General features: G+C 40.9%; 2 protein-coding genes across 6 annotated transcripts in view; both read right to left on the bottom strand.

Annotated features, from left to right (window-relative positions):
- The window catches only part of ZNF197 (zinc finger protein 197), a 36,995-nt gene extending 22,193 nt beyond the window's left edge, over positions 1-14,802 (bottom strand). The window contains exon 1 of one of the 3 annotated variants that reach the window (XM_055342993.1): positions 12,103-14,802. The gene's annotated coding sequence lies outside the window, so the exon portion shown is untranslated. Of the gene's footprint in view, positions 1-370; positions 445-12,102 lie in introns of those variants that run through there. The other 2 variants (XM_055342990.1, XM_055342989.1) reach the window with 2 other exon arrangements.
- A 174-nt stretch (positions 14,803-14,976) lies between these two features.
- On the bottom strand, positions 14,977-24,211 carry ZNF660 (zinc finger protein 660). Of its 3 annotated transcripts, none has more exons than XM_055342995.1 (4): positions 23,672-24,211; positions 21,883-22,005; positions 19,823-19,873; positions 14,977-16,658 (listed from the first exon to the last, which is right to left on the bottom strand). In XM_055342995.1, exon 4 carries the CDS (start codon positions 16,478-16,480, stop codon positions 15,485-15,487), a length of 996 nt encoding a protein of 331 aa, XP_055198970.1. In that variant the 5' UTR covers positions 16,481-16,658; positions 19,823-19,873; positions 21,883-22,005; positions 23,672-24,211; the 3' UTR covers positions 14,977-15,484. The 3 variants fall into 3 exon arrangements, with proteins under 3 accessions (XP_055198970.1, XP_055198971.1, XP_055198969.1); XM_055342996.1 differs by lacking the exon at positions 19,823-19,873 and adding an exon at positions 22,924-23,028; XM_055342994.1 differs by lacking the exon at positions 19,823-19,873.
- Between the last annotated feature and the right edge of the window lie 2,419 nt (positions 24,212-26,630).

Genomic DNA, 26,630 nt, shown 5'->3' on the forward strand with positions numbered 1-26,630 from the left:
CTAGGTGGCCCAGCGGTTTAGCGCCTGCCTTTGGCCCTGGGGTCCTGGGATTGAGTTCCACATCGGGTTCCCGGCATGGAGCCTGCATCTCCCTCTGCCTGTCTCTCATGAATAAATAAATAAAATCTTAAAAAAAAAAAAATGAAGTGGCTGGGAAGCAGAGCAAAATGTAACTGAGGCCTTTCATATTCCAACACATTGTGCAGATACTTTTCTTTTGGGTACTGGAAAATAACAGAAGGGGTTACTACACAGAGGAAGGGATTATTTCTAAACACTAAATTCTTTGAGTCAAATATTAAAAGCAGCTTTTGCTTGTTACCAGAAGAAGATGCCATCTGTGCTCTCTACCACAGTCATCTCTGCCTACCTGTGATTTTCGTGCGACTCTTGAGGAATGGTTCTATCCATCCTGACAGCCTTCCATCTCTAGTGTGCATTGTGACATCTCAGTCTGTTTTGCCTCTGGGCTTGCTCTGCCAGCCCTGTCTCAGGAACTGCCTGGAAGAAGTGGGTGAAAATAACAGCCTCAAGGGCAACCCTAAAAGAATGACAAATAGCAATTAGTGCATAAATGCCCAAGCTTCCTGTGCTTTGACAGCAAATTCTCAGCTCTGTCCTACATGATTCTTAGGGGGCCCCAAGTGACATTGAGCCTTAGTTGCTCACAGTGGAACCACTCAATAGCTCACACTTTATTGGCTTTTCCTCTGTTGCCCATCTTAGTCTTCCTGCTCCCTCCCTTCTGCTTCTTGGGATCACCTCCCAAATAACCTATCTACTCCTAAGTCCTTGTGGCATTAGGCTCCGCTTTTGGAGAAACCTAAACTTAAAATCAACATCTTAGATTCAAATAAGAGTGTGTCCTTCCACAATGCCCAATTTTGTGAACGCCCATGTATCAGTCTGATTGAAGACTAATTATTTTGTTCCAGAGGATCCAGGAGCCAATTCTTTAACTTCAAAGAGACAGGACTTTACACAGCGACACATATTAGCAAGCTTTATTAACACATCTCATCCTCCTGCATGATACAGTAATGAGGAAAAGGAAGCATCCCTGGTCAAAGAGAGGTCTATGGTTAAAATTTCTTACCATTATGAGAAGAGATCCAAGCCCAACCAGTTAAAAGACACTGTGAGAAACAGGTTCTTGTGGAGAATGCACCCCCCATGAATAGCAATCTGGGAGCCTCAACAACAAAAATAAATGAATCTTTAGGCCAGTGTTGCACTGTGAATGTAACTTAGTTGCTACATATATGTTGGTTTTCTCTCTACTTTTCTCACTGCTGCTCAACTGTGAAGAATCTTCTGTCCCTCAAATAAGTTCTTTATTTCAGTTTCTGTTCAAATAAATCATACTTTATTTGCTGTGGCTCCTAACGGCTTAGCTTCTTTCCATACATCATTTCATCTTCAGTTCCTACTTTTTTTTTTAAAGATTTTATTTATTTATTCATGAGAGACACAGAAAGGGAGAGACAGAGAGAGAGAGAGAGAGAGGCAGAGACACAGGCAGAGGGAGACACAGGCTCCACACAGGGAGCCTGATATGGGACTCGATCCTGGGTCTCCAGGATCATGCCCTGGGCTGAAGGCAGGCGCCAAACCGCTGAGCCACCCAGGCTGCCCTCAGTTCCTACTTTTAACTGTCTTATTTTTGCTCTACTTCTGATTCAGAATTTCCATAGAGAGGTATTCCAGTTGGCTCAGTCATTAAATATCTGTTTGGGCAGAGCTTTGCCCCCCCCCCCCCCCCCCCCCCCGCCACACACACACAAGTCATAGCAGAAGCTGATAATTAGCCTAGAGATAAGTTATACATGGATCTAGTGCCTGGCTCTGGTCCTATCACCTGTGGTTCATTATGGAATAAGTAGGGTCACTTGACAAAAAGTATGGTTACCCCAGCTTCCCCTCAGCCAAAACTGGATCAGGAAAGCCTTCTGGAAGAGGCCTTTAGGCAAGGTAGATTCTGTGAGTGACTAGACAAGGACAGTAATCAACTATGGAGAAGGTGGGCTTAACAGTCAAGGATTCAGATATCTTCAACTTCTCACATACTAAAATGCAAAACAGTATGTGGCCCTGGTACACAGGGTAAAACTTGATGAAAAGAATCAACATTTTCATGTTTCACAACCATTACCATGATTACTCTGTAATTTCCCATATTTGACTTGAGGTGCTTGCTACCTCTTTGTCTCCCCAACAGAGAGCCGTGGTACTATATGATGTCATGGTTGGAAAGGACCTTAGAGTTAATCATTTTACTAAGGACCTTACTTCTGTAAGATCACACACCACAACCTTGTCTCTTGCTTTTCAATTGCCCTTCTAACTTGACTGTGATGGTTCAACATTTGTCTGTCCTGATATCTCTTCTACTCCCCTGAATTGATCAACTTTCCCTTTTCTATTTTTTTCTGTCCCTGAAGAAAAAAAAATGAGCTCTTTCCAATTTTCCCTCTTGTTCTCAATGTGTCACTTCATTCCTTACCAATAATGTGAAGGCTTTTGTTTTTGTTTAGAAGTATAGGTCTCTCGATGATTCTGTTTTCACCACAGGACAAAAAGTAGCCTTTTGGCAGCAGATGAGAACTGGATGCAGAGTTAACAGTTGGCTCCAAAGAAGGAAATATCTAAAAGATCAGAATCATCTAATGGTACATCAGGAGGATTCTGTGAGATGGTTCCTGGGGGATCAGAAGCAGCTAGATGCCCAAAAAGATATTCTAGAGAAACTAGAAGCCAACTCTCACATTAAGAAGGAAGTAGACTGGAAAGTGATTCTTGGAAGTAATGGACAAGGAATCTTAAGAACACAAAAATATGGATTTGCTGAATATAAAGAACTTTGGGAACATCCTAATATTCCTTTTGAGCATCAAGGAGTTCTGACGGTGCAGAAACTCTATGTGGTGAATGTGGCAAATCTATTAAGCAGAACTCACCCCTTAGTGGGCATTAACAATCCACACTGAAAAGAAACTATGAATGTAATGAGTGTGGTAAAATTATCAGGCGGAAATTTCCATCCAATGTATTTTTTATCTCAGACATTGTAATTTTCATGTCCAGAAGTTCAGTTTGGGTCTTTTTAATTTCTTCTATGTCTGAAAGTTCTATCTTTCCTCTAGATTTTTGATTATGTGATTTATAGTTATAACCGTTTTAATATCCTTGATGGTTGATTCTAATACCTGTATCAGTTCCGGGTCAGTTTTGATTGATTGATTTTTGTGTGTCTGTAAATACAGGTTGTATTTCCTGTTGTTTGCATGCCTGGTAATAAGTGTATGCTATATATTTTGAATTTTATTTTGTTGAGGGATGGGTATATTTTGTTCCTATAAATATTCTTGAGGGTTTTTTTGTTTTGTTTTGTTTTTTAGAGAGTGTTGCAGTTAAGTTGCATTATGGTCAGAGAACATACTTTATTATTTCAATCCTTTTAAAAGTATTGACATTCGTTTTATGGCCTACTATATGGTCTATCCTGGAGAATGTTCTATGTGAACTTGAGAGAAATGTATATTATGCTGTCCTTAGATGGAGTGTCCTAAAGTTGTATGTTAAGTCTCTTTGCATAAAGTGTTCAAGTCCTCCATTTCCTTGTTGATCTTCCCTGATTTTTCTTTTTATTTAAATTCATTTTGCCAACATATAGTATATCATTAGTTTTAGTAATGTATTAGTATTTAATAATTCATCAGTTGCATCTAACACCCAGTGCTCATCACATCACGTGCCCTCCTTAATGCCCATCATCCAATTACGCCACCCCCCAACCTGCTCCCCTTCAGCAACTCTCAGTTGGTTTCCCAGAGTTAAGAGTCTCACATGGTTTGTCTCCTTCTCTGATTTTTCCCCATTCAGTTTTCCCTCCCTCCCTATGTTCCTGTACACTATACACTATTTCTTATAGTCCACATATGAGTGAAACCATAGAATTCTTTTTCTGATCAATTTATTTATACTTAGCATAATACCTGCAGTTCCATCTATTCCTGAAAATTAGGTTTCCAACTAATTAAAGTGTCTATTTCTTTTTTCGTTCCTATCAGTTTTTCCTTCATATATTTTGGGAGTCTTTTATTAGATGCATATATAATTGTCTTATCTTCCTGATGGATTAACTCATCTCATTTTATATCATTATGAGATGTGCCTCGTCATCTTTAATGACCTTTTTCCTGTTGCAAAGTCTATTTTGTCTGTTATTAGTACAGCCATTCCAGTTTTCTTATGATTGCTTTTTGCATGATAGATCTTTTTCTATCCTTTTACATTTAATCTATTTGTATCTTTGAAACTAAAGTGGGTCTCCTATAGAAATATATACATATATTGTTTCTTTATCCAGTCTAACTTCTCTCCTTTTTTTATTCGATTGCTTAACCCATTCATATTCAATGTCATTATTGGTGTGTACTCTATTTATCCAAGGGATACAAAAATAGTGTTTTGAAGGGGCATATGCGCCCCAATGTTTATAACAGCAATGTTCACAATAGCCAAAATATGGAAAAAGTACATCAATAGATGAATGGATAAGTGTATTACGTATATATACAATGGAACATTACATCAAAAAGAATGAAATATTGCCATTTGCAACACTGTAGAATGAACTAGAGAGTATTATGCTAAGCAAAACAAGTCAGTCAGAAAACAAATACCATATGATTTCACTCATATGTGGAATATCAGAAACAAAACAGATGAATATAGGGGAAGGAAAGGAAAAATAAAAACAGAGAGGGAGGCAAACCATAAGAGCCTCTTAACTGTAAACAAACTGAGGGTTGCTGGAAGGGAGTGGGGTAGAGGGATGGGGTAACTAGGTGATGGGCATTAAGGAGGGCACTTGATGTCATGAGCAACTGGGTGTTATATGCAACTGATGAATCACTGTATTCTACTCCTGAAACTAACAGTACACTATAAGTAAATTGAATTTAAATTAAAAAAAGTAATGTTATTATTGGTATAGTTTGATTTTCCATTTTATTTATTTTTCATACATCTCATGTCTTGTTTCTCTTATCTTCCTTCTTTTGCATTAAATGAATATTCTAGTATGTTAATTCCCTTAATGATTTTTTTCACTGCAATTTTTACATTATTACTTAGTGGTTGTTCTTTATATCTTAAGCTATGAGAATCTACTTCAGATTTATAGTAACTTCCAGTGAGATACAGAACTGCTGCCTGCATAGCTCTATTTCCTTCCCCCTCTTGGTGCTATTATTATCATAATTATTATTTTATGTAATTTTATGTCTTTTAAAGAAGCTGAAAGACAAGAAGTTCATCTTATGGACACACCCAGGGTTGGTGAGTACAGTTTAAATGACAAGTCCACTCTGAACATTGCAATCTCTCTAAGCCTTTTTTTTTTTTTTAAGATTTCATTTATTTCATGAGAGACACAAAGAGGCAGAGGCAGAGGGAGAAGCAGGCTCCCTTTGGGGAACCCCGGTGCAGGACTGGATCCCAGGACCCTAGGATCATCAACTGAGCCAATATTTGTATTTTGGCAGACATTCAACCACTGAACCACCCAGGTGTCCCTCTCTAAGCCTTTAAATTCCTTCCTCCAAATTAAAGGGAGATTGGGCATTTCCATTTCATTCACAGGGGACTATCTTTTGGTTTGTGTTTCAGCCAATCAACCAAACTATTGGAACCCTTCCTAACTCCAGGAGTTTCCCAATTCAAATGCTAATCTCTTCTGGAAATAACCTCACACATACCCAGAAACAATATCTTAACTATCTGGCATCTCTTAGCCCAGACAAGTTCAAAATAGTTAACCATCACGCAATTTATCCCTTTAATTGGTGTAAGAATCTCATCTAATTGATATCATCTTTTTCAATCTGATACTGGTACTTTGAGTCTCCTCTTTAGTTAATCTTGCTGGAGGTTTATCAAATTTATTGATTTTTTAAAAATAATCATTTTGGCTTTCATTGATTTTCTCTATAGATTTCCTGTTTTTAAGTCTTCCACTCTGACCTTATTATTTCATTTCTTCTTACTTTGATTCTAATTTGCTCTTATTCTAGTTGCTTAACCTTTCCTCTTTTCTAATACACATTTAGTGCTATAATGTCTCTCTACTGCTTTAACAATGTTCCATAAATTTTGATGTTTTTATTTTCTGAGTCAATTCAAAATGCTTTCTATATATATTTCTTAATTTCATCTTTGGAGTCAAGATTTCATTTGTGTAATTTAGTTTCAAATAGTTGAGGATTTACAGGGATCTTTCTGTTACCAATTCTTTTTTTTAAATTTTTATTTATTTATGATAGTCACAGAGAGAGAGAGAGAGAGAGAGAGAGAGAGAGAGAGAGAGAGAGGCAGAGACACAGGCAGAGGGAGAAGCAGGCTCCATGCAGGGAGCCCGACGTGGGACTGGATCCCGGGTCTCCAAGATCGCGCCCTGGGCCAAAGGCAGGTGCCAAACTGCTGCGCCACCCAGGGATCCCCTCTGTTACCAATTCTAATTGAATTCCATGGTGGTATGTTCTGTTGTTGCTGGCTAGTGTTAAATGTCTATTGGTCAAGTTGGTTGGTAGTATTGCTCAGATCTGTATCTTTGTTTTCTATATATTCTATCATTTGAGAAAGATGTATTGAAATCTATTATGTACGTGGGCTTGTCTATTTCTCCTTACAGTTCTATCAGTTTTTACTCTGTGTATTTTAAAACTGCTTTTAAATATATCAATGTTTAAGATCAGGTACTCTTGATGAATTGACCCCTTTTCATTAGGAAATGACCTGTTTGTGTATAAAACATATTTTATTAACTCAGTATGATAGCATGGAAAAAACTAACTTCATTAACTTCTTTTGGATTTACTTGGAATAACTTTATGAGCCCTTTAAGTTTTTTCTTTAATAAATTTATTTTTTATTGCTGTTCAATTTGCCAACATATAGAATAACACCCAGTGCTCATCCCATCAAGTGCCCCCCTCAGTGCCCATCATCCAGTCACCCCCACCCCCCGCCCACCTCCTCTTCCACCACCCCTAGTTCCTTTCCCAGAGTTAGGAGTATGAGCACTTTAGATGCTGTAAACTTTCCATTATCAAATAGCTTTTTAAAATATATAATTACACATATGTTCATAGCATACATAAGTGGAATTTTTTTTCATAAGATGGAATTAAGCTGCAATCAGTCATATTTATTTTTCTTTTTAAAACTTTTTTTGGGGAAAATAACAGGAAATTAAAAAGTACGGTGAATTCCTATGTATCTTTCACCCAGCTTCGTCCAATGGTCACATCTTGCATAACTAGAGCACAATATCTATCAATTCAACCAGGAAATTGAATGGTACAATCCACAGAGCTCATTCAGGTTCACCAACTTTGGATATGCTAATTGGTGGTTATATAATTCTATGCAATTTTATCTTTTTATTAATAACTAAAACTTTTTTTTAAGATTTTATTTATTCACTCATGAGAGACATACAGAGAGAAGCAGAGACATAGGCAGAGGGAGAAACAGGCTCCAAGCAGGGGGCCCGATGCGGGACTCAATCCCAGGTCCCCAGGATCACAACCTGAATGGAAGGCAGAGGCTAAACCACTGAGCCACCCGGGTGTCCCTGTTTTGTTTTTTTTTTATTTTTAATTTTTATTTATTTATGATAGTCACACACAGAGAGAGAGAGAGAGAGAGAGAGAGAGAGAGGCAGAGACATAGGCAGAGGGAGAAGCAGGCTCCATGCACCGGGAGCTGACGTGGGATTCGATCCCGGGTCTCCAGGATCGCGCCCTGGGCCAAAGGCAGGCGCCAAACCGCTGCGCCACCCAGGGATCCCGTTTTATTTTAATGATTGCTTTGGGATCTTCATCAGTCTACCTTCAAGTGACATTATACCATTTTCTGTATAGCAGTGGTACTCAACTTACTTAGTAATGGTTCTCCCCTGGGGGCTATATCTAGATATTTTTGAAACAACTGAGGTATAGTGATACTGGCATCTAGTGGGTAGAAGCCATGGGTGCTGCTAAGTTTCGTATAATGCACAGGACAGCCCAACACAACAGTCCAAAATGTAAGACAGGGGCACCTGGCTGGCTCAAGGAGAAATGCATCCAGCTCTTTATTTCATGGTTTTGAGTTTGAGCTCAAATTGGGTGTAGATAACTTAAGCTTTTTTAAAAAGCTATGCAGGAAGCCTGCTTCTCTCTCTGTGTGTGTCTCTCATGAATAAAGATTTTATTTATTTATTTATTCATTCATTCATTCATTTATTTATTTGAGAGCGAGGCCGACGGAGAAGCAGGCTCCATGCAGGGAGCCGGATGTGGAACTCGATCCCGGGTCTCCAGGATCACGCCCTGGGCTGAAGGTGGCGCTAAACCGCTGAGCCACCGGGGGTTCCCAATAAATAAAATCTTAAGAAAAAGAAAAGGAAAGAAAGAAAGAAAGAAAGAAAGAAAAGAAAGAAAGAAAGAAAGAAAGAAAGAAAGAAAGAAAGAAAAGAAAGAAGAAAGAAAGAAAGAAAGAAAGAAAGAAAGAAAGAAAGAAAGAAGAAAGAAAAGAAAGAAAGAAACCTGTTGTAATCCCTATCTTTTTCCTCTGCACTGTTTTTATAATTTTCTCTTGACTGTTTTTGAGAAATTTGTGATGCACCTTGGAGTAATTTTCTTCAGATTTATTCTAGGTTTATTGCTCTACACTACAGAGGCAAGACCCTTCTGAGTAGTTTACCCAATGCACAAAGGAATTGTGTCTGACTCATGGCAAGACAGTATTTCTTACCTTGTTTCTGTGCCTGGAACTGTTCACTCCAATCCTTTGGAATGTTCCCCCCGCCGCCCCCCTGGCCTTAGATAAGTTTCCTCATATAATGTGCCCATCAGTACTCTGCTGAATATCCTGACCATTCACAGATCTCCAGAAATCTCTGCATAGTTCTCTCTCCTCCAGTACTATCTTGTGAACCCTACCTGCCTTGGTCTTCCTGGATTCTCCTCTCTCAACTCAGGAATTTCACCAGACTCCACCAGCTCCCTCTCCCTATGCTACTGCCTGGGGATGCCTGGGGACTTTTTTTTCTTTTAATTAATTTAATTTAATTTAATTTAATTTAATTTATTCATGAGAGACACACAGAGAGAGAGGCAGAGACACAGGCAGAGGGAGAAGCAGGCTCCACGCAGGGAGCCTGACGTGGGCCTCGATCCCGAGTTTACCAGGATCACACCCCAGGCTGCAGGTGGCGCTAAACCGCTGCGCCACCGGGACTGCCCGCCTGGGGACTTTCTTAAGGCAATAAACTGGGGCACATATGGCTCACTTAACTTGTTTCTCTATATCAGAAATCAAAAATCCTTGATTTTTGTTACTGATATCAATAGGACCAAAATCATTGTTTCATATATTTTGTCTGGGATTCTTGTTTCAGGTAGGAATGTAATTCTGGTCCCTCTGACTCTAACATGGCCAGAAGAGGGAGTCTCTCCTTCAGTTTTATTCATGTTTAAGTATTTTCTCATTCTCATTAAGTTTTCTTCAAATCATGGATTATTTAGAAATGTGTTTATTTTCCAAATGTATGTGGTTTAATTAATTAATTAACTCAGTTTAATTAGATAACTCAGTTTTTAAAAATTCACTAACTTTTAAATAACCATTCAAGAATACTTGGAAATGTGCATACATAATTTTATATTACTTTCTTGGTTTAGAGTTTTCTAAATTTGAACTCTAAATTACCATGAGGATTGACTCATGACTACTAATTATTAGAGGCTTTTATTTTCTACTTAAAGTCCATGACAAAACTCACAAGCTTCCTTGATGTTTTCCTCTGCTCCTGGTTGACCTTTTCCTAATGCATGCTTTCACTGGGAGTATAGTACACATCTGGGGTTCTTATGGAAATCTCACTTCCAATTCTCCACCTCTTGCAAGACCACAGATTCAAATTCTGCACTTGCAGCAGGTAAAATCTATGTCCCTTGGTGACCAATATTATCAAACTGCCTCACAGCACCCAAAGTATCATCACCCACTTACCTTTCTGACTTCCACCTCCTATTTACTTTAGGCTCTGTGTGTTTACCTCACCTTCTCAAAAGCCCTTGAAAAGAATGTTTAAACTTAATCCAGAATTTCTAGGTTGTTTTGCAGCCAAAGGGCTTTATAATTATCTAGTTTGCCTTACTGTTCTTTTATGCCTTTTAAGGACATTAATCTCTGCTCAATTTTGTGGTAAAACAGACTGCAAATGTGACAGCATTTTATTTCATACTCCATAAACTGGTTGCTAATTTGTCATGGTTATACAAACTTTGGTATATGTCTTAATAATTTTATAATTTATAGGTTCTTCTGAGGGAAAAATGGACTATCATCACAGTAGTCAGGTAAAGAGTCAAGGCTCCTAATGAAAAATTTTCAATTCCCACTGCAAAAGTGTTGTTTTATATAGACTCCTGGACCTTGGCCCACATTTGGCGGGCCTTGGAAATTGATCTGTGTGTGTGCTGTTACCTCCTGTGATTCCCAAATTTGGAATCCACTGGCCTTAGTTTCAGAGACTGGTTACAGGTTTTGCAGGTCTACAATCCCTGTGGTCAAACTGTACCATGTACATTTAAATGGTCAGTGGGAAGAGTGGGAACTAGTCAGGTTCTTATCTATGATGCCCAGAAAGGAGTCTGCTATCTCCTTTATACCACTTTATACCACTCACAAACATACTTTCTGGAGCAGAAACAGACTTCAGGGAACAAGCCTGGTTTTATATATCCATCTGAGGTCTACGGAATGGTAAAGATTTGAAACACAGATGGGCCCAGAGAAAGGGACTCGGATAATAATTGGCTAAACAATTCCTCTAAGGAAATTATAGGACACTTTCTGTTGGCTAGGGAGCTCTGATTTATGTAGTAGGAGTATGAAAAGAACAAGCTTTGTGTTGCGTTTAAATCAGAAACAAGCAAAATCACATCATTCCAAAAACAGCTGCTTAAAGAAAAGCAAACTGAACTGTTTTCTTCCCACTCTGAACAAAGGAAACAAGATAAAAAAATTCAGTGGTATTTATAACAAGTGAATGACAACAGAATTTATTGGAGGAATTATAACTATGTCCTGCAAAAACAGTTTTATAACATCAGAGGTGATTAAAGACAATCAGTTTCAGAAAAAAATCTAACAACATGAGCATACTATTTTATTTATTTATATTAAATGGAATAATTAAAAAAAAAGAAGTCTGTCACTGAGGATACCGAACTAAAATAAAATTTAGTCTTATAGGATTTAAATGCAACAGAATTATTCAGCTATTTAAGCCCCTTTTTGGTTTGATTTTCTTCTCAGTTCCAAGTAAGACCTAATACAGTACACACCACCAATAAAATATATCTCTAAACCTAAGGAGAAACTCTTCTCTCTATGCAGATTCTTTGTCTTTCATATTTCTCTTCAATCAAAGCTATAAAAAATGAGATTTTATTTCACACTTTCTCAACTAAAAGGATACATATATATTCCTATTCCACACAAGAGCAATTCTACACAACCAGGATGTCTGTGGCTAAAAAATATCACCTCTTCATATTCCTCAAGAATATTCAGGGTACTAAAAACATAAATGAATAAGTGTGAGTGCACAAGAAGCCAGTAGATAACAAAAAAAGGGATAGGCAATACACAGTAGTCTAGCAATGGGTTTTTGATGGAAAATAGGGGAAAATGGAAATAAACTCAGGTAAATGAGTTGAGGGAGACCAAAACTAACAAATGCGTAGCCGCAGAGGAGGCACTGGTTTCCATTAGCACAGGTAACTGGAAAAAACACAGAGACATCCTGAATGCAGAGTGTGTCATGAAAAAGCCTGAAAGTATGATAAGAACTACATAATTCAAGTCTGACCGAAGTAAACAGCTGGTAGTCTCGAAAGTGTCCCTGGAGGAAGGTGGATGATCAGTTCACATTATACTACAGAATATTTATCTGAAAGGGTATGAGGACCACTTATCAGCATTTACCTGTGCAGCTTGAGAAAAGTATCAGCTTAGAAAACGGGTGAGGGTCTATTATCTTACCTTGCCTGGGGTAAGATATGTGAAGATCTGTATTCAGATTTCTGGGTTTGACATGGCACAGCATCCTTCCAGAAGGTATTTACTTTTGAAGATCACAAAAGTCTTTTAAGATGAAAAAGAGAGCCTATTTGAAGGAAGAATCTCAGGCACTATGACACAGTGATAGGAAATTGTTTTGGTTAGAGAATACCTGCTCAGTAAATACAGGAAGCATCAACAACTCTGCTCAGTAATAATAAATGCTCAAAATACAACCTCTGACAGGTATAAAGAAGCCAACTGACTGTTTTCTTAGTTTCAGCCACCAGTAGACATTAGTCATGGAGTTTCTACATAGGTAATCAGCAGGTGAGGATGGCTGGCATGACAAAAGGCATGGGATGCTAATTACAAATGCTTCCCTTAATTTTAGAAGGACATGTGACAAGAAGAAAATGATGGAAGGACCCTTAGTATTATAGTAGTGTAACCCACTGCCATATGTGGGTTATTCTACCCTTGTGTCCACATAGACTCTTAGGGAAGTGCCTATTCAACAGTGATAAAACAGTCCTATCCCTGAATCCAGCAACCTTCTTTTGAATAACCATACAAACAAAGATGGACTGTTACATCACAAAATTCCATGTACCAATCCTATAAAAATAGGACAAAACCAAACAATCTCTTTTCACACTATACCCTTTACAACCTTCTGCTTCTTTGTCTCCAGTAACAGCAAGGAAGAAATATATAATCCTTCAAACTAAATTACAAGGTGCAGGGACAAGCCATAAATCAAACTTAGGGAAGACAGATAGCATCTTCCTTATGAAATCATGATCAAATAATTATTTAGATACAATGTCCTTTCACAGAGGTGTCTACTCAGGAGAATCACAACTGGTCTCCTGCTCACATATAGAACCATCATGATGGGCAGAGGCACTGTGGTATAATGAAGAAAGCACAGACTTAAACCTCAGATCTGAGTTCAAATCCTGACTCCAATCACTAAGTAGCCAGTCACCTAACCCCAAGACACAATTTTCTTGTACAAATGTTATAAGAATTGAATGGGATAACAATAATCCTTATATGCATAAAACAAATGACATTAGGCTTAGGAATTCACCATAGACAAAGAAAGAGGGGCAACTGCATTTACAAATGGGCAGATTCTTTCTAAGTGTTCCCAGGTGGATTTTGAGCCAAGGACTTAGAAGTTTAAAATACTGGTTTAAGGCCTTCTCAAAGGGCTGGACTTAAAGACATGCAGAGGAAGCTAGTGAGCACCTGTAGTACTGACTGCACAGCATCCCTCCCTTCTCTTAAGAAAGGTTTTTATCGATGATAAAAGGGAGAAAGACTCAGCATTTCCTCACTTCCTGACCAACCTTGACAAGTTGGTGAGAGGTAGATCTGGGATCAGAACACCTATCACTGATTCCAAAGTCTGCACCTTTAGCTACTAAACTATACATAACATGAGAAGGCAGAGTCTTCCTAGTTTTAGATTATGCTCATTGCATCTTTACAGTTTTAAACTTGCAATTCTTTCAACTTCATAAGGGGACATTTTTTCTGGTTTTGTAGACATACACCTAAAAAATAAAGCTTCTATTATCTGTACATCCTTCTACAACTGTGGAGAGGAGACTGTAGTAAATTTTTGCTGTTCTTTTAACCTAACAGCTGACAACTATACAGCCAGCTTATTTTAAAACTGCAAAGACCAATGACTAGTGTTTATTATTTAACAAACAGTAAACAGGCTCTAAAAGGAAGTGATTTGCTCATGGTTCCACTACTACCAAGTACCAGTATTAGGGTGGAATCCCATGAGTTTAGGGTCCATATTCTCCATGCCTTTCATAACACTGTCGAGTGAAAATGAACATGTTCTGGTTGCACTTAAAAAATACTGTACTATTTTTAACTCTTTGAGGAACCTCCAGTTTTCCAGAGTGGTTACACCATTTCACATTCCCACCAACAGTATAAGAGGGTTCCCTTTCTCTGCATCCTCTCCAACATTTGTGGTTTCCTGCCTTGTTAATTTTCCCCATTCTCACTGGTGTGAGGTGGTATCTCATTGTGGCTTTGATTTGTATTTCCCTGATGGCAAGTGATGCAGAGCATTTTCTCACGTGTGTGTTGGCCATGTCTATGTCTTCCTCTCTGAGATTTCTGTTCATGTCTTTTGCCCATTTCATGATTGGATTGTTTGTTTCTTTGGTGTTGAGTTTAATAAGTTCTTTATAGATCTTGGAAAAGAGTTAAAAATAGACCTGCCCTATGACCCAGCAATTGCATTGTTGGGGATTTACCCCAAAGATACAGATGCAATGAATCGCCGGGACACCTGCACCCCGATGTTTCTAGCAGCAATGTCCACAGTAGCCAAACTGTGGAAGGAGCCTCGGTGTCCATCGAAAGATGAATGGATAAAGAAGCTGTGGTTTATGTATACAATGGAATATTACTCAGCCATTAGAAATGACAAATACCCACCATTTGCTTCAACGTGGATGGAACTGGAGGGTATTATGCTGAGTGAAGTAAGTCAATCGGAGAAGGACAAACATTATATGTTCTCATTCATTTGGGGAATATAAATAATAGTGAAAGGGAATAGAAGGGAAGGGAGAAGAACTAGGTAGGAAATATCAGAAAGGGAGACAGAACATGAAGACTCCTAACTCTGGGAAACGAACTAGGGGTAGTGGAAGGGGAGGAGGGCGGGGGGTGGGGGTGAATGGGTGACGGGCACTGAGGGGGGCACTTGATGGGATGAGCACTGGGTGTTATTCTGTATGTTGGCAAATTGAACACCAATAAAAAATAAATTTATTACTAAAAAAAAATAAATAAATACAAAATAAAAAAAAATACTGTACTTCTTTCCTGAATATAAAAGTAGTATGTTCTCATTGTAGAAAATCTAAAATGCATAGAAAAGTATAAAGAAGAAAATAGAAATAGCCTATAATTCTATCACCCAATGATAATCACTGTCAATGTTTTGGTTTGGTATTATTTCATAACCATTTCTCTACTATATGTAACTGCTTTTCAGATATTTGGATCAAACTTGTTTTTTCTCTATCTTCTGTATTATACAAATTTTTTCCCCATGGCATTAAATATTCTTTAAAGATGTTTATATAATGGCTGCAAAACCATCAAGTAGATAGACTATCATTCATTTAAACCACGTCCTATTGAAAATCTAGTTCTCTTCCTTGTTATATATGATGCTGGCATGAATATCCCTCTGTTAATCTTTGTTTCTGGTTACTTTCCCTGCATGGAGTCTTAAAAACTGAATTAAGTTGATAATAATGAAAAATTGCTTTTACAAAATGTAGCAATTAGGACTACTACCAACAATATATTTTATTTATGAGATTTCTTTCTCCTCATTATGTTTTCTCTGGTGTTGAATAAGCTGCGAGCTGTAACGATAGGCTTTCCCACACTCACTACATTTATAGGGTTTCTCCTTAGTATGGGTTCTCAAATGTAGAATAACTTGAGAAGTCTGCCTGAAGGTTTTTCCACATTCGTTACATTTATAGGGTTTCTCTCCAGTGTGAACTCTCTGATGATCAATAAGGTTTCGATTAGAAGTAAAAGCTTTCCCACATTCATTACATTTGTAAGGTTTCTCTCTACGGTGGAGTCTCTGATGTTCACTAAGGGTCTTCCTTAAAATGAAAGTTTTTCCACACTCATCACACTCGTAAGGCTTCTCCCCTGTGTGGATTCTCTGATGGTCTATAATCTTTGTATTAGAAACACATGTTTTCCCACACTCCTTACATTTGTAAACTTTTTTTCCTTTGTGCATTCTTTGATGTTGAGTAAGATTTGAACTACGGCTAAAGGCTTTCCCACATTCAATACAAGTGTAGGGCTTCTCCCCAGTGTGAACTCTATGATGTGAAATAAGACCTGAACTCCGACTAAAGGCTTTCCCACACTCCTTACATTCATACGTTTTTTCCCCACTATGGATTCCCTGGTGCCGAATGAGGTGTGACTTACCACTGAAAGATTTCCCACATTCACTGCATGTGTAGGGCTTCAGTCCAGTGTGGATTCTCCGATGAACAACAAGGTTGGAGCTATGACTGAAGGCTTTTCCACACTCCTTACACTTATAGGGTTTCTCTCCTGTGTGGATTCTCTCATGCACTGTAAGGTTTGCACTCTGACTAAAAGCTTTCCCACACTCAGTACATACATACTGTTTCTTTTCAGCCTGAATTCTCCTGCTTGTTATAGGATCCAAGCACTGACTACCATCTTTTTCAGATTCTTGCTCACTTACTTCCGTAAGTGTTTTATTGTCTTTAACTGTCTTATGCCTGAAATTTCTTGTCTTTCTCCTCATTTTCTCTTGCTTGAAACATCACAGTGGCCTGTTGAATCTTCTCTTTCTCTTCAGAGGAGCTTTTTAAATTTTGACTTCCTGGGAAACGCCTCTGTGGAGTTCTCTTGAAAGTGTAAGATTCTAATTTTTCAGGAATAATACTTTGCAATCAATACCTCCTCAGTTCCAGTTCCACCATCTGACAGAAGAAACAGAAATTGCATTATTACCTATTCTTTTTCCTGGAGGAAGGAGAATTATCCAAAGATAACAAGATGTAGTACATCACAGGGTCTCACATGGAAGAAGAAGTGTTCAAAGATGGCGGAACAGATCAAAAGCAAGATGAGAAAAATGAGGGTAGACCCCGAGACCAAGGTAAAGGCATATGGAAAGATAAGAGAGGAACCCAACAGATCCAGCATTAGGATAAGCAATGAATAATATAAAATCCATCCTGATTTCTTCCTGTCTCACATTCTACTCCCAGAATTGGAGCCATCAAACTCCCCACCTGGTTCCCAGAAAAAATGAACTGAAAGATCTTTAGTTCAGTAGCTCTTCTTCCTCTTAAAAAAAAAAAAGATTTAATTTATTTATTCATGAGAGACATACAGAGAGAGGCAGAGACATAGGAAGAGGGAGTAGAAACAGGCTCCATACAGACAGCGTGATGTAGGACTCAATCCTGGGACTCCGGCAGACACTCAAACACTGAGCCACCCAGGCATCCCTCAGTAGCTCTTCAAAAACAGTTTGGCTTTTAGTTCTTGCTGACCTATTCCCCTAATACCAATGATATAATGGCTGGCACAAAATAGATGCTCAAGAACTATTTCATAGATCAGCAACTGGGATGGTCTTAGGGTACAAGAATTCGTTTTTTGTTCTAAGTCCAGATACAAGGCCCCTGGCTACATCCCTGTTTTTAAGTTCTGTCTTAATAAGGGGTAACACTATTCTTCCAGTACCAGAACCTATTGGAGCCTAGTCACACCACAGCCTACTCTGTAGGGATTGCTCTGTAGCTGGATCCAGCCACATGCACTCATTCAGTCTGTCTGCTTCTCACCAAGCTATCACTCTGATAAGCTATCATTTAATCCACTGCAAATTTGAGAGTCTGAGTTGGGGAACAGGGCTAGCTAAAGCATGGCAGGGGAAACTCTGATAAGACTGTGCATGGTATAATGTAAGTATCTAACATTGGCAAAAGGGTGAAAGGAGGAGGCAGTGCAATCAAAAGGGGCAAATACATGAAACCCATGACAGGAATGAACATGAACTGCCTAGTGGATTTAACATGAAACTATGGACATACAGGTAACCCTAGGATATCTCAAATCTGGGGGGGACTGGAATCATAAAGGAAACAGAAAGATGACCCCATGATACAAACACATGATTAATGTTCCTTTTACCATGTTCCTCTTCAAATTTGTCCATATGTATAGTTATACAGTTACAAATATACAGTAGATATAATTTTGCATTCTACCTCTTTAAATTTCATATGTAACTTTCCACGTTAGTATTTTATCATCATAAGATCATTTTATGAAAATAAAATATACTACCAGTTGAATTCATTATAATTTACCTACAATTTTGCTAGTGTTAGACATTTCTGTTGCTCCCTGAGGTTTAACCACTTCAATAGTCACTTTGGATAAAGTTTTCTTCCAACTGAAATATGTTCCTAGAATAAAAGTTCCACAAAGGAGTTATTGGATCAGAAGGAATGAAATTGTTTTGCAGTGCTGCCTATTGCTTTTCAAAAAAGTCTGACCAGTTTCCATGGTCTCATAGCTTTTTCATAGGCTGAGTCACACTCTCTAAAGGAGAAGCATGTCCAGTGGTTCAGTGCTCAAGATCAGCAAGAAAGGAAGAGAACTTCCAATTGAGATTAGAATTCATATTTCAGGAATATAGGTGCCACGGATGCCATACAGGGACACATATATACAAATCTGTGCTCAAGATATAAACGCCGAGAAAATGGTGGTTGAAGGGTGGATTCTTGCCAGGATACTGAACACATCCAGCTGTTGTTACCTCTCCTAATCAATAAGGAGGAAACTTAGTGAGAAGCCAGGTGCCTGCAGAGCAGGGTGGGACAGAAAGTGAAGCCATTTCCAATGTTCTCTCTGGGAAAGTTGATGGTTCTTTCTGAATTTCTTTTCCATTTGCAATCTTCTCTAAAACTCTTTTTTTCATACATGTCTTAAAGTAGTAGTTACTGAGCATTCTACTCTGTACACATCTCTGTTTTGGATCTAACACAGGGAAAATTTTAAAAAGCATTATGGCAGGGATCCCTGGGTGGCACAGCAGTTTGGCGCCTGCCTTTGGCCTGGGGCGCGATCCTGGAGACCCGGGATCGAATCCCCACGTCGGGCTCCCGGTGCATGGAGCCTGCTTCTCCCTCTGCCTGTGTCTCTGCCTCTCTCTCTCTCTCTGTGACTATCATAAATAAAAAAAAAAAAAAAATTAAAAAAAAAAAGCATTATGGCAGAAAGGTAGAAAATAACTATTTGTGGATGAATGAATGGATGGATGAAAAGGTGGGTAAGTTTATATACTTACTGTTTATAGAGGCCTCTCATTTTGCTAGCAAATTGTCTTCTGCCAACTTGCATTATTTTTTAATTCTTTTTATAGTATTTCTTATGAAAAGTTGGGAAATGACTTCCCAACTTGATAATGGATCTTCATAATTATGAGAACAAGACATAATAAGGATTCAGAATGAGATAATGCCTTGAAGCCAGCCCCAGCTTGTCTCATTTCTAGGCATGACTGATCTGAAGCTTCCCAGTTAGCTATTGTAGTAACTATTCTGTCAAAGGCTGCTGTGGAAAAGATTAGTCTCGTGGCTTTCAAGAAAGAGGTGTTCATGGAAAATATTAATAGCCAGGTATTTACATGGCTCTGTCACAAAGAAATAAATACCATTATTGAATGTAAATAAATAAATACTATATGCTGGCAAACCAAACTTCAATTAAAAAATATTAAAAATAAAGGATTTTTTTTTATAAAGGATTGTTATGTACTGAATGTGTCCCCCTCATCCCTAATTTACGTGTTGAAGCTCTAATGTCTAATGTAACTATATTTGAATATGTGACCTTTAAGGAGGTAAATTAAGGTTAAATGAGATCATGAGGGTGGAGCTTTGACCTGACAAGATTAGTGTGTCCTTATAAGAAGACATAGGAGAGCTCTTTTTTTCTTTTTTTTTTTTTTGAGAGCTCATTTTTGCTTCCATTTCTGCCTCTCCTCCTCCCAATAAACTGAGGACAGCCATTTGAGCACACAACAAGAAGGTGGCCATTTATAAGCCAGGAAGAGAGTCCTCACCAGAAACTGAATCAGGTGGTCACCTTGATCTTGGACTTCCAGGCTCCAGAACTGTGAGAAAAGAAATGTCTGTTGTTTACACTGCCCGTCTTTGGGATTTTATTATGGCAGCCTGAGCACACTAATACAAGCATGAAGTATTGCATCTACCTTTAAGGAGCTTACAGTGGAGTAAATGGTGAAAAATGAAGAAGCCAAATTAAGTTTTATAAAGTACCCAATCAAGAGGTGAAGGGTGAGAGGGAAGGGAACATTTACTGAATTGAATCCCTTTGGGGAAAGGTACTTTGAGAACGCACACCTTTGGATGAGCCCCAGAAGATGAAATTATTTCCTCCAAAAGAAGCTTGTGGAAAGGCAGGAAAAAAAAAAAAAAAAGATTGCACAGGGCCAGTGTACTCAGAAATAAGCGTGAGATTACAGTATCACATAGCTTCATGACGGTGGGGATTTTGTCCATTTTGTTCACCTTTGTCTTCCCAGCAACTAGCACAGTCCCGGCATTCAGTAGGAATCAAAAAAATTTTTGTTTGAATGAACAAATGAAGGAATGAAAGAAGTTGCCTGTATGAGTCAGAACACTGAAATTATGGGGCATATATGGATATAATTTAATGGTCAATGGGAAATAAGTATTTACCATCATCGTTTTCTTTCCCCAGTCTACATTCTTTTGTCTACCTTTCTGTTCTCCTGTCTCACTCTCACTTGTCAATAACACAGTTTTTCGAGCATTGCTATTCATATCCCCTAGTTCTCAAACTTCCCTCCACACCCCAGCACATTAATAATTCTCTCAGCTTCATGGAGTAGAAAACAGGACAGAGGCAGCTGGGTATCCCACGAGTTGCAAATTGAAGAAAACAGAATCAAGAGATGCCACCTAGGAGTAGAGCGTTCATATATCTCAGATGTCCCAGAACAAAGCTGGCTTATACCTGCTATTCTAGCATCATTATAAATCAGTGGCCTCATGAACTCACAAAAATATCCCAGTTTGGACAATAAATTTCACATCATCCTTCCTAGACATGGCATGAGGAAAAGAACGCTTTAGGGTATAACATTGTATGTCAACTATACTTGAATTAAACATGTTTCTTTAAAAAAGAATGCTTTAGGAAGATTAGCCCAGATGGAATAGAGCTGCAAGAAAGAATGGAGGAAGGGAAATGAGTGGGGAGACTTTAGGAATGCAGTATTCGTGACCCCTCTACTGAGGGTCTGCCACTTTCTAGGTGCCCAATAAATGTTTGTTGAACGAATGAATAAATGAATGTGATAGTGAGACCCTAGTCCAGGATAATGATAGGAAAGAGAAGGATGAAATCTAGCTATTTCCAGGAAAGCATATACTTATATCAGACTGAATACAGAGGATGACTAAAAGAAAGAATTCAAAGTTACCAGATCCAGGTCTGAATATCAACAATGGTCATGTCACTAAGGAAGATGAAGAACAGGAAAACACTTTAGATGAGAAGAGGAAGAATATGTCAGGAATGCAAATTTGAGAGTAAGACAGAGGGGACAGAGGAAGTCATGCAAATGTATAAGCTCACTGACATAGAGATTTTGGTTAGAAAAGCAGGAAGGGAGAAAGAGAAATGCACAAGGATGTGCCAAAAGGAAGCCCAATGTGGTTCTGGGGACCTGAGAAAGAAACAAGACTTATCAGAAGACCAGGGAGGGCTGGTCTAAGGAGAGGTTGGTCAAAAGAAAAACTACTTGTCCTCTGTCTGACTGAATGGGAAATTCCCTCAGAAAGAATTCCCAGGCACTGATATGTGTGCGGGGAGGTGAACTCTTGGCTAGAGAACTAGGAGGAGGGACAGATGAGACCACAGGGCCAGGAGGACACCAGGGGTATCCAAGCAACTGTGCATAAAAGCATAATCTCAGACAACTGGCAAATGAACCAATGAGGCTCCACAAATCTCCAACCTACAAATCCCTGAGACTGATGGGTGAGTGATCTTAGGACCACGTTCAGTGCAGGCTATAAGAAACTCACAAAGGGCAGGGTCATATTCCCAGAAAGAGAGAGAAAGTAGTTTTACCTTGGGAGGTCGTATTCCTTTAATTCACCATCATCACCTGCCTGATCAAGTCTCTGTGAGCAGTGGTCACATGGTCCTTGGTTACTGATTAGCTGCAGCGGATCGAGGACTAAGAGGGAATACCTGAAAAATTCCAGAGAGACTGATGAATGAAATATCAAAATTGAAAAGAAAGAAAAAATAAAAGAACTGGGCGAAAAAAATCAGGGGATAATTTGATCCCAGGAAGCAAAAAGCCTAAAACAAGCCTGACATCATAACAAAAGCAGATAGATTTGATCATACAGAAATTCCTGTACTTCAAAAAAAAAAAAAAAAAAGCCACCGTAACAAATCTGTAATATGAACTACAGTTGCCTTATACTAAAGTTATCTGGGTATATGTCTGTGTCATTCTTCTTTCCAAGTACACATTAAGCTCTAAGCTCCCAAGAGCAAGGCCCATAGTATTCATATGTGGATTCCACAAAGTACTTAGCATAGAGGGGGTTCAGTAAATGTTATGATTTGAAATGTTAAACAAGTTCAAGATTCTATCTGGGTGTAGGGATGGTAAGAACTCCACGCTCCACACATGACCGCTGCCATCTCTCCTCCGCTTGTTCATCTCTTTCGTGCTTCATCTTGCCTGAACACCATGACAGTATATATTTAAAGTCTCAGCAGTGTTGTCTCAACAGGGCTATCCAGGGACCCCAATTCTGAGACTGACCTAGTCTAACTACTCAGAGATTCCCAGAATGTCAGTGCTGGAAGGAATCATGCGGATTCCAAGTGACCTCTCTCAAAAGTAGTGATGAGGACATTGAAACTTAGAAGAAAGCTATGACTCAAGTCCAAGTCTCCTGCCATCCAAAGTTGAGTTCAACTATATTACTGTTGAACTCCCACCCCCAAACTCTACTCCTCAAGGTCCCACTTCTCTGCTTCTCTTCTCAATAAAGAGCCATCCGGAAATGCTCCCTTGCAGTCATGGTCCTTTCCGCTAATCGGCAGGATTCCTGTCCCCAGGTAACTCATTTCACACTATAGGTCTCTCACCTGCCCGGCACAGAAAGCCTCACTCCAAAGGGTCTGCCCAGCACAAGTCTTGCCTGATCTCTTTCTCGGGTTTGCTAAGGAAGTTCCTAATGGGGTGTTGAATCGCTGTAAACAGACAGAAATGATTGAATTCTCCCAGAGCTCAACTCAGGTGGACACTCAGAGTAGTGTCCCATCCGTGGGTAACTCCCCCTCCTATAGAAGCGTGAGCAGTAAGGACGATCATTCCCATTCTGAAGATGAGGAAATGAAGCTACCTGACACTGAATTACTTGCCAAAGGTCGTATGGCTGGTGAGAAAGAAGGCTTCTGTGGCTGAAGATCTACAGTGACTCCTTTCTACCTGTTGTTTGATCTATATAAAAAGTCTCCATACTCGGGATCCCTGGGTGGCGCAGCGGTTTGGCGCCTGCCTTTGGCCCAGGGCGCGATCCTGGAGACCCGGGATCGAATCCCACGTCGGGCTCCCGGTGCGTGGAGCCTGCTTCTCCCTCTGCCTGTGTCTCTGCCTCTCTCTCTCTCTCTCTCTGTGACTATCATAAATAAATAAAAATTAAAAAAAAAAGTCTTTAAAAAAAAAAAGTTTCCATACTCTTCTCTAACTGCAAAACGCATTCCCGCTGCTCTCCAGCTTTCCAGCCAGTCTGCGGCAGGAAGAGGAGACTTTGCTGAGTGTCAAGGATCTTGAGAGAGGAAGAACTAAGGCTTTAAAGGAATGAAAGTGTTCTCGTTTGTTTTTAACGATTACCTAATTCTTAGGATGACTCGCCCTCCAAGTCTGTGTTTTCAAGCCCTCCAGACTTCCAGACTTGGCTTCTGGCTTTCCAAGCTTGTTCCGTTTCTTCCCTTCCAGAAAACACACAACGGTAACCCCAGGACCTAGCACTTCGTGGTAGGTGCTCAACGAGGATTTGGTGGGTGGGTGGATGGGCGGATGGATGCGTGAGTAGCCTCCTGCACAGCTCTGTCCTCTCTGCGTCTCGTTTCCTCACCGGGGACGCAAGGGGCGCCACTGGCGATCCGGTTCACAGCGGGGGTGAACTAGGGCTGCGGAATCCTCCAGTCTGGCCGCGGTCTGCACTGCCGTTCCGGGGGCGGCCTGCCGGCCAGGGCGGGGGCCACCACTGTGAGCCCCGTGACAGCAGCTAGGCGGGGTTGGAGGGGGAGCCCAGACAAAGGGACAGCGCCGACCGAGGGGGCCGAGGCCCGAGGCCAGCCCTGGACACGCCCGCGGTGGCGGCGACGGCGGCGGCGGCGGCGGCGGCGGCGGCCCGAGTCCCGGCCGCTGGCCCCCGCCCGCTCCCAGGACGCGCACGGAGGCCCCGCCCAGGGCCGCCACACCCCGCTCACCCCGGCGCCCGGCCCGCAGCTCGGGACGCGGCGCACACGGAACGCGTCACCGACGCCGCGCGCGCGCTCCTTCCCCTCCCGCCCTTCTAGGCGTCCGGAGGTCCCGGCGTCTCTGTGCCCCGGAGGCGGAGTCGGCCAGCTCCGCGGAGCTCCGGCCCCACGTCCCGCGCGGTGTGCGCCGAGCCCGGGCCCGAGGACGCAAGGCCTGGGGGAGCTCGGCCGCGGCCGCGGAAGCCGAGACGGCTCTGGACCGGGTGGAGCCTGGTGGGAAGGGGAACCCAGCAGCGCGGCGACCGTGGGAGGCTCCCTGGAATGAGGTTCCCTGCTCGGGAAAAGCGGCGTTTCCTCCCACAGACCCCGCCCGCACCTGTCCGCCTCGAAGCCAGAATCAGTCCCCGTCGACCGCCAGCGAGTAGGAGGAGTCCGCGCTGGGCGCTCCCGGTCGCCGCTCTGACGCTGCAGATGAGGCAGCGAGGAGCACGGACTCGCTGCCTCGTAAAGCTTCCCTTCAAGTCAGGGGACATGAAGACAGATAAAGGCATCCGGGGAGAGTGTTCCCAGCAGAGGGAACATCAGGGGCAAAGTCCTTGAGTCGGGCGGGGGGGGGGGGCTGTGGGGCGCGTTTCGGACCTCAGAGACCACAGGGCTTCGGATGTGCCAGGGGTAACCTAGGACGGGTTTGGAACTGAGGACTGACGAGATCTTATCTTTTTTCTTTTCATGGCACATGTCCAAAGTCTATTAGCTATTAGATACAAAAGAAGCCAAGAAACTTGTTCTGCGAATTCTGTGAATTTCTTGCTCAGAGTCCCTGGTCATTCTGACGGGAACCTCACGCGGAAGTGTTACTTGATGACGTGACATTCAAAAATTCTGTTCTGGCTGCTCTGTCCAGAACAGTCTGAAGGGTGAGAGTAGGATCAGGGAGATTGAGGCTATTGTAGTATTCCAGATGAGAAACAATTGTTGCTTGAATCACCTTAGAAATGATGGGGGTGATGAGAAATGGTTCTGCATATACAGGTGATCCTTGAACGACGTAGGGGTTAGGGACACTGACCCTGACAACTAAAAAAATATCCACATATCCCCATTTTAAATGGCCCCGAACTTACAAAGCCCTACAGACAACACAGTCCATTCATACTTTTGTATGTTACACGAATTGCGGCTCCCCAGCCAGACTCTGACCCTGAGGTCAGCCCTATAAACACCGCTGCGTTTGGAGACACTACTGCCCCTAAAGTTCACACCCCTGGGGCCACGCCCTGTCAAAGACCCCTGACTTACAGCTGAGGGCCCAGGACCACTGCCTCCCCAGGCCTTTAGGGGGGTGCATTCTTGAGTGTCTACTCCTAGCGGTCCTACTTCTATAGTGAACATAAAAAGAGTCAGCTTCAACATGAGGACCCCCTCATCCTCATCATGGGCTGTTCCTCTGGGCCATTGACTATGTTTTCTTTCAGATTTGAATTGGTTTTTTTTTTTGGGAGGCAAATGCATGGCCCCAGGGAATAGCTTCCTTGAAAATTAGCCGATGTTCTCCATCTTCTTCCTAGGCTGGATCATGTGTGGGCCTTGTTAGATGGGAAATAGATATCTAGTCTCGACCTCTGGAACCGTGGAGCCAACTGAATGCCCATAGATACAGCATTTCATCCTTACTCCCTGCCCTGCAATTTTTCCTAAAGGTGAGAAACGCTTCTGCATTTCTGCAACCTAAATGAATAGGTTAAAGGTTATAGTTCAATCACTGTGGTCACAGTCCTCACAGAGCAGTTGATGGAAGTATTCCTCTTCCATTTTCCTCCAGACCCGGATGTGGTGGGACTCATTCTGCCTAAGCTTGACTCTTCCCCTCTCCCTGTTTTCTACTCAGAACCCTCATTTCTTCTCCAGAACTAATCATAAAAGTTTGTTCCTATTTCTCTGCATAATTCTCATGTGCCTGTGATCTGTAAACCAAATGCAGAAAAACACTGATTTGGAGGAAGGGTGACATGGGGGCTGGGCCTGTTTCAAATTTCCTATGGCCCACCTAACAGGGTAGAGAGAATAGCATACCTTGATGGCTAGAAGGACTGACACCTGCATCTGACAGTGTGTTTGGGGTCCAAAGATGCAGCGCAACATAAATGTGTCCCAGGGGAGGTATAAATGGGGAGACTTATCCCTGTCTCTTGGAACTGATGATACTCAAAATCCTTTTTGACTTGGGGCAGGCTGAACATCCCCACTATATACCCAGAGTCCACACTCTACACATTTCACCTTGTCTAATGTAGTCATTTATGTTGTAACTTTTTGCTTTATTATCCCAGGCAAATATTATACATAAATAACTGATATAAGGAACA

Source organism: Nyctereutes procyonoides, unplaced genomic scaffold, assembly GCF_905146905.1.
Source record: "Nyctereutes procyonoides isolate TBG_1078 unplaced genomic scaffold, NYPRO_anot_genome, whole genome shotgun sequence".
In the NCBI taxonomy this organism is placed as follows: domain Eukaryota; kingdom Metazoa; phylum Chordata; class Mammalia; order Carnivora; family Canidae; genus Nyctereutes; species Nyctereutes procyonoides.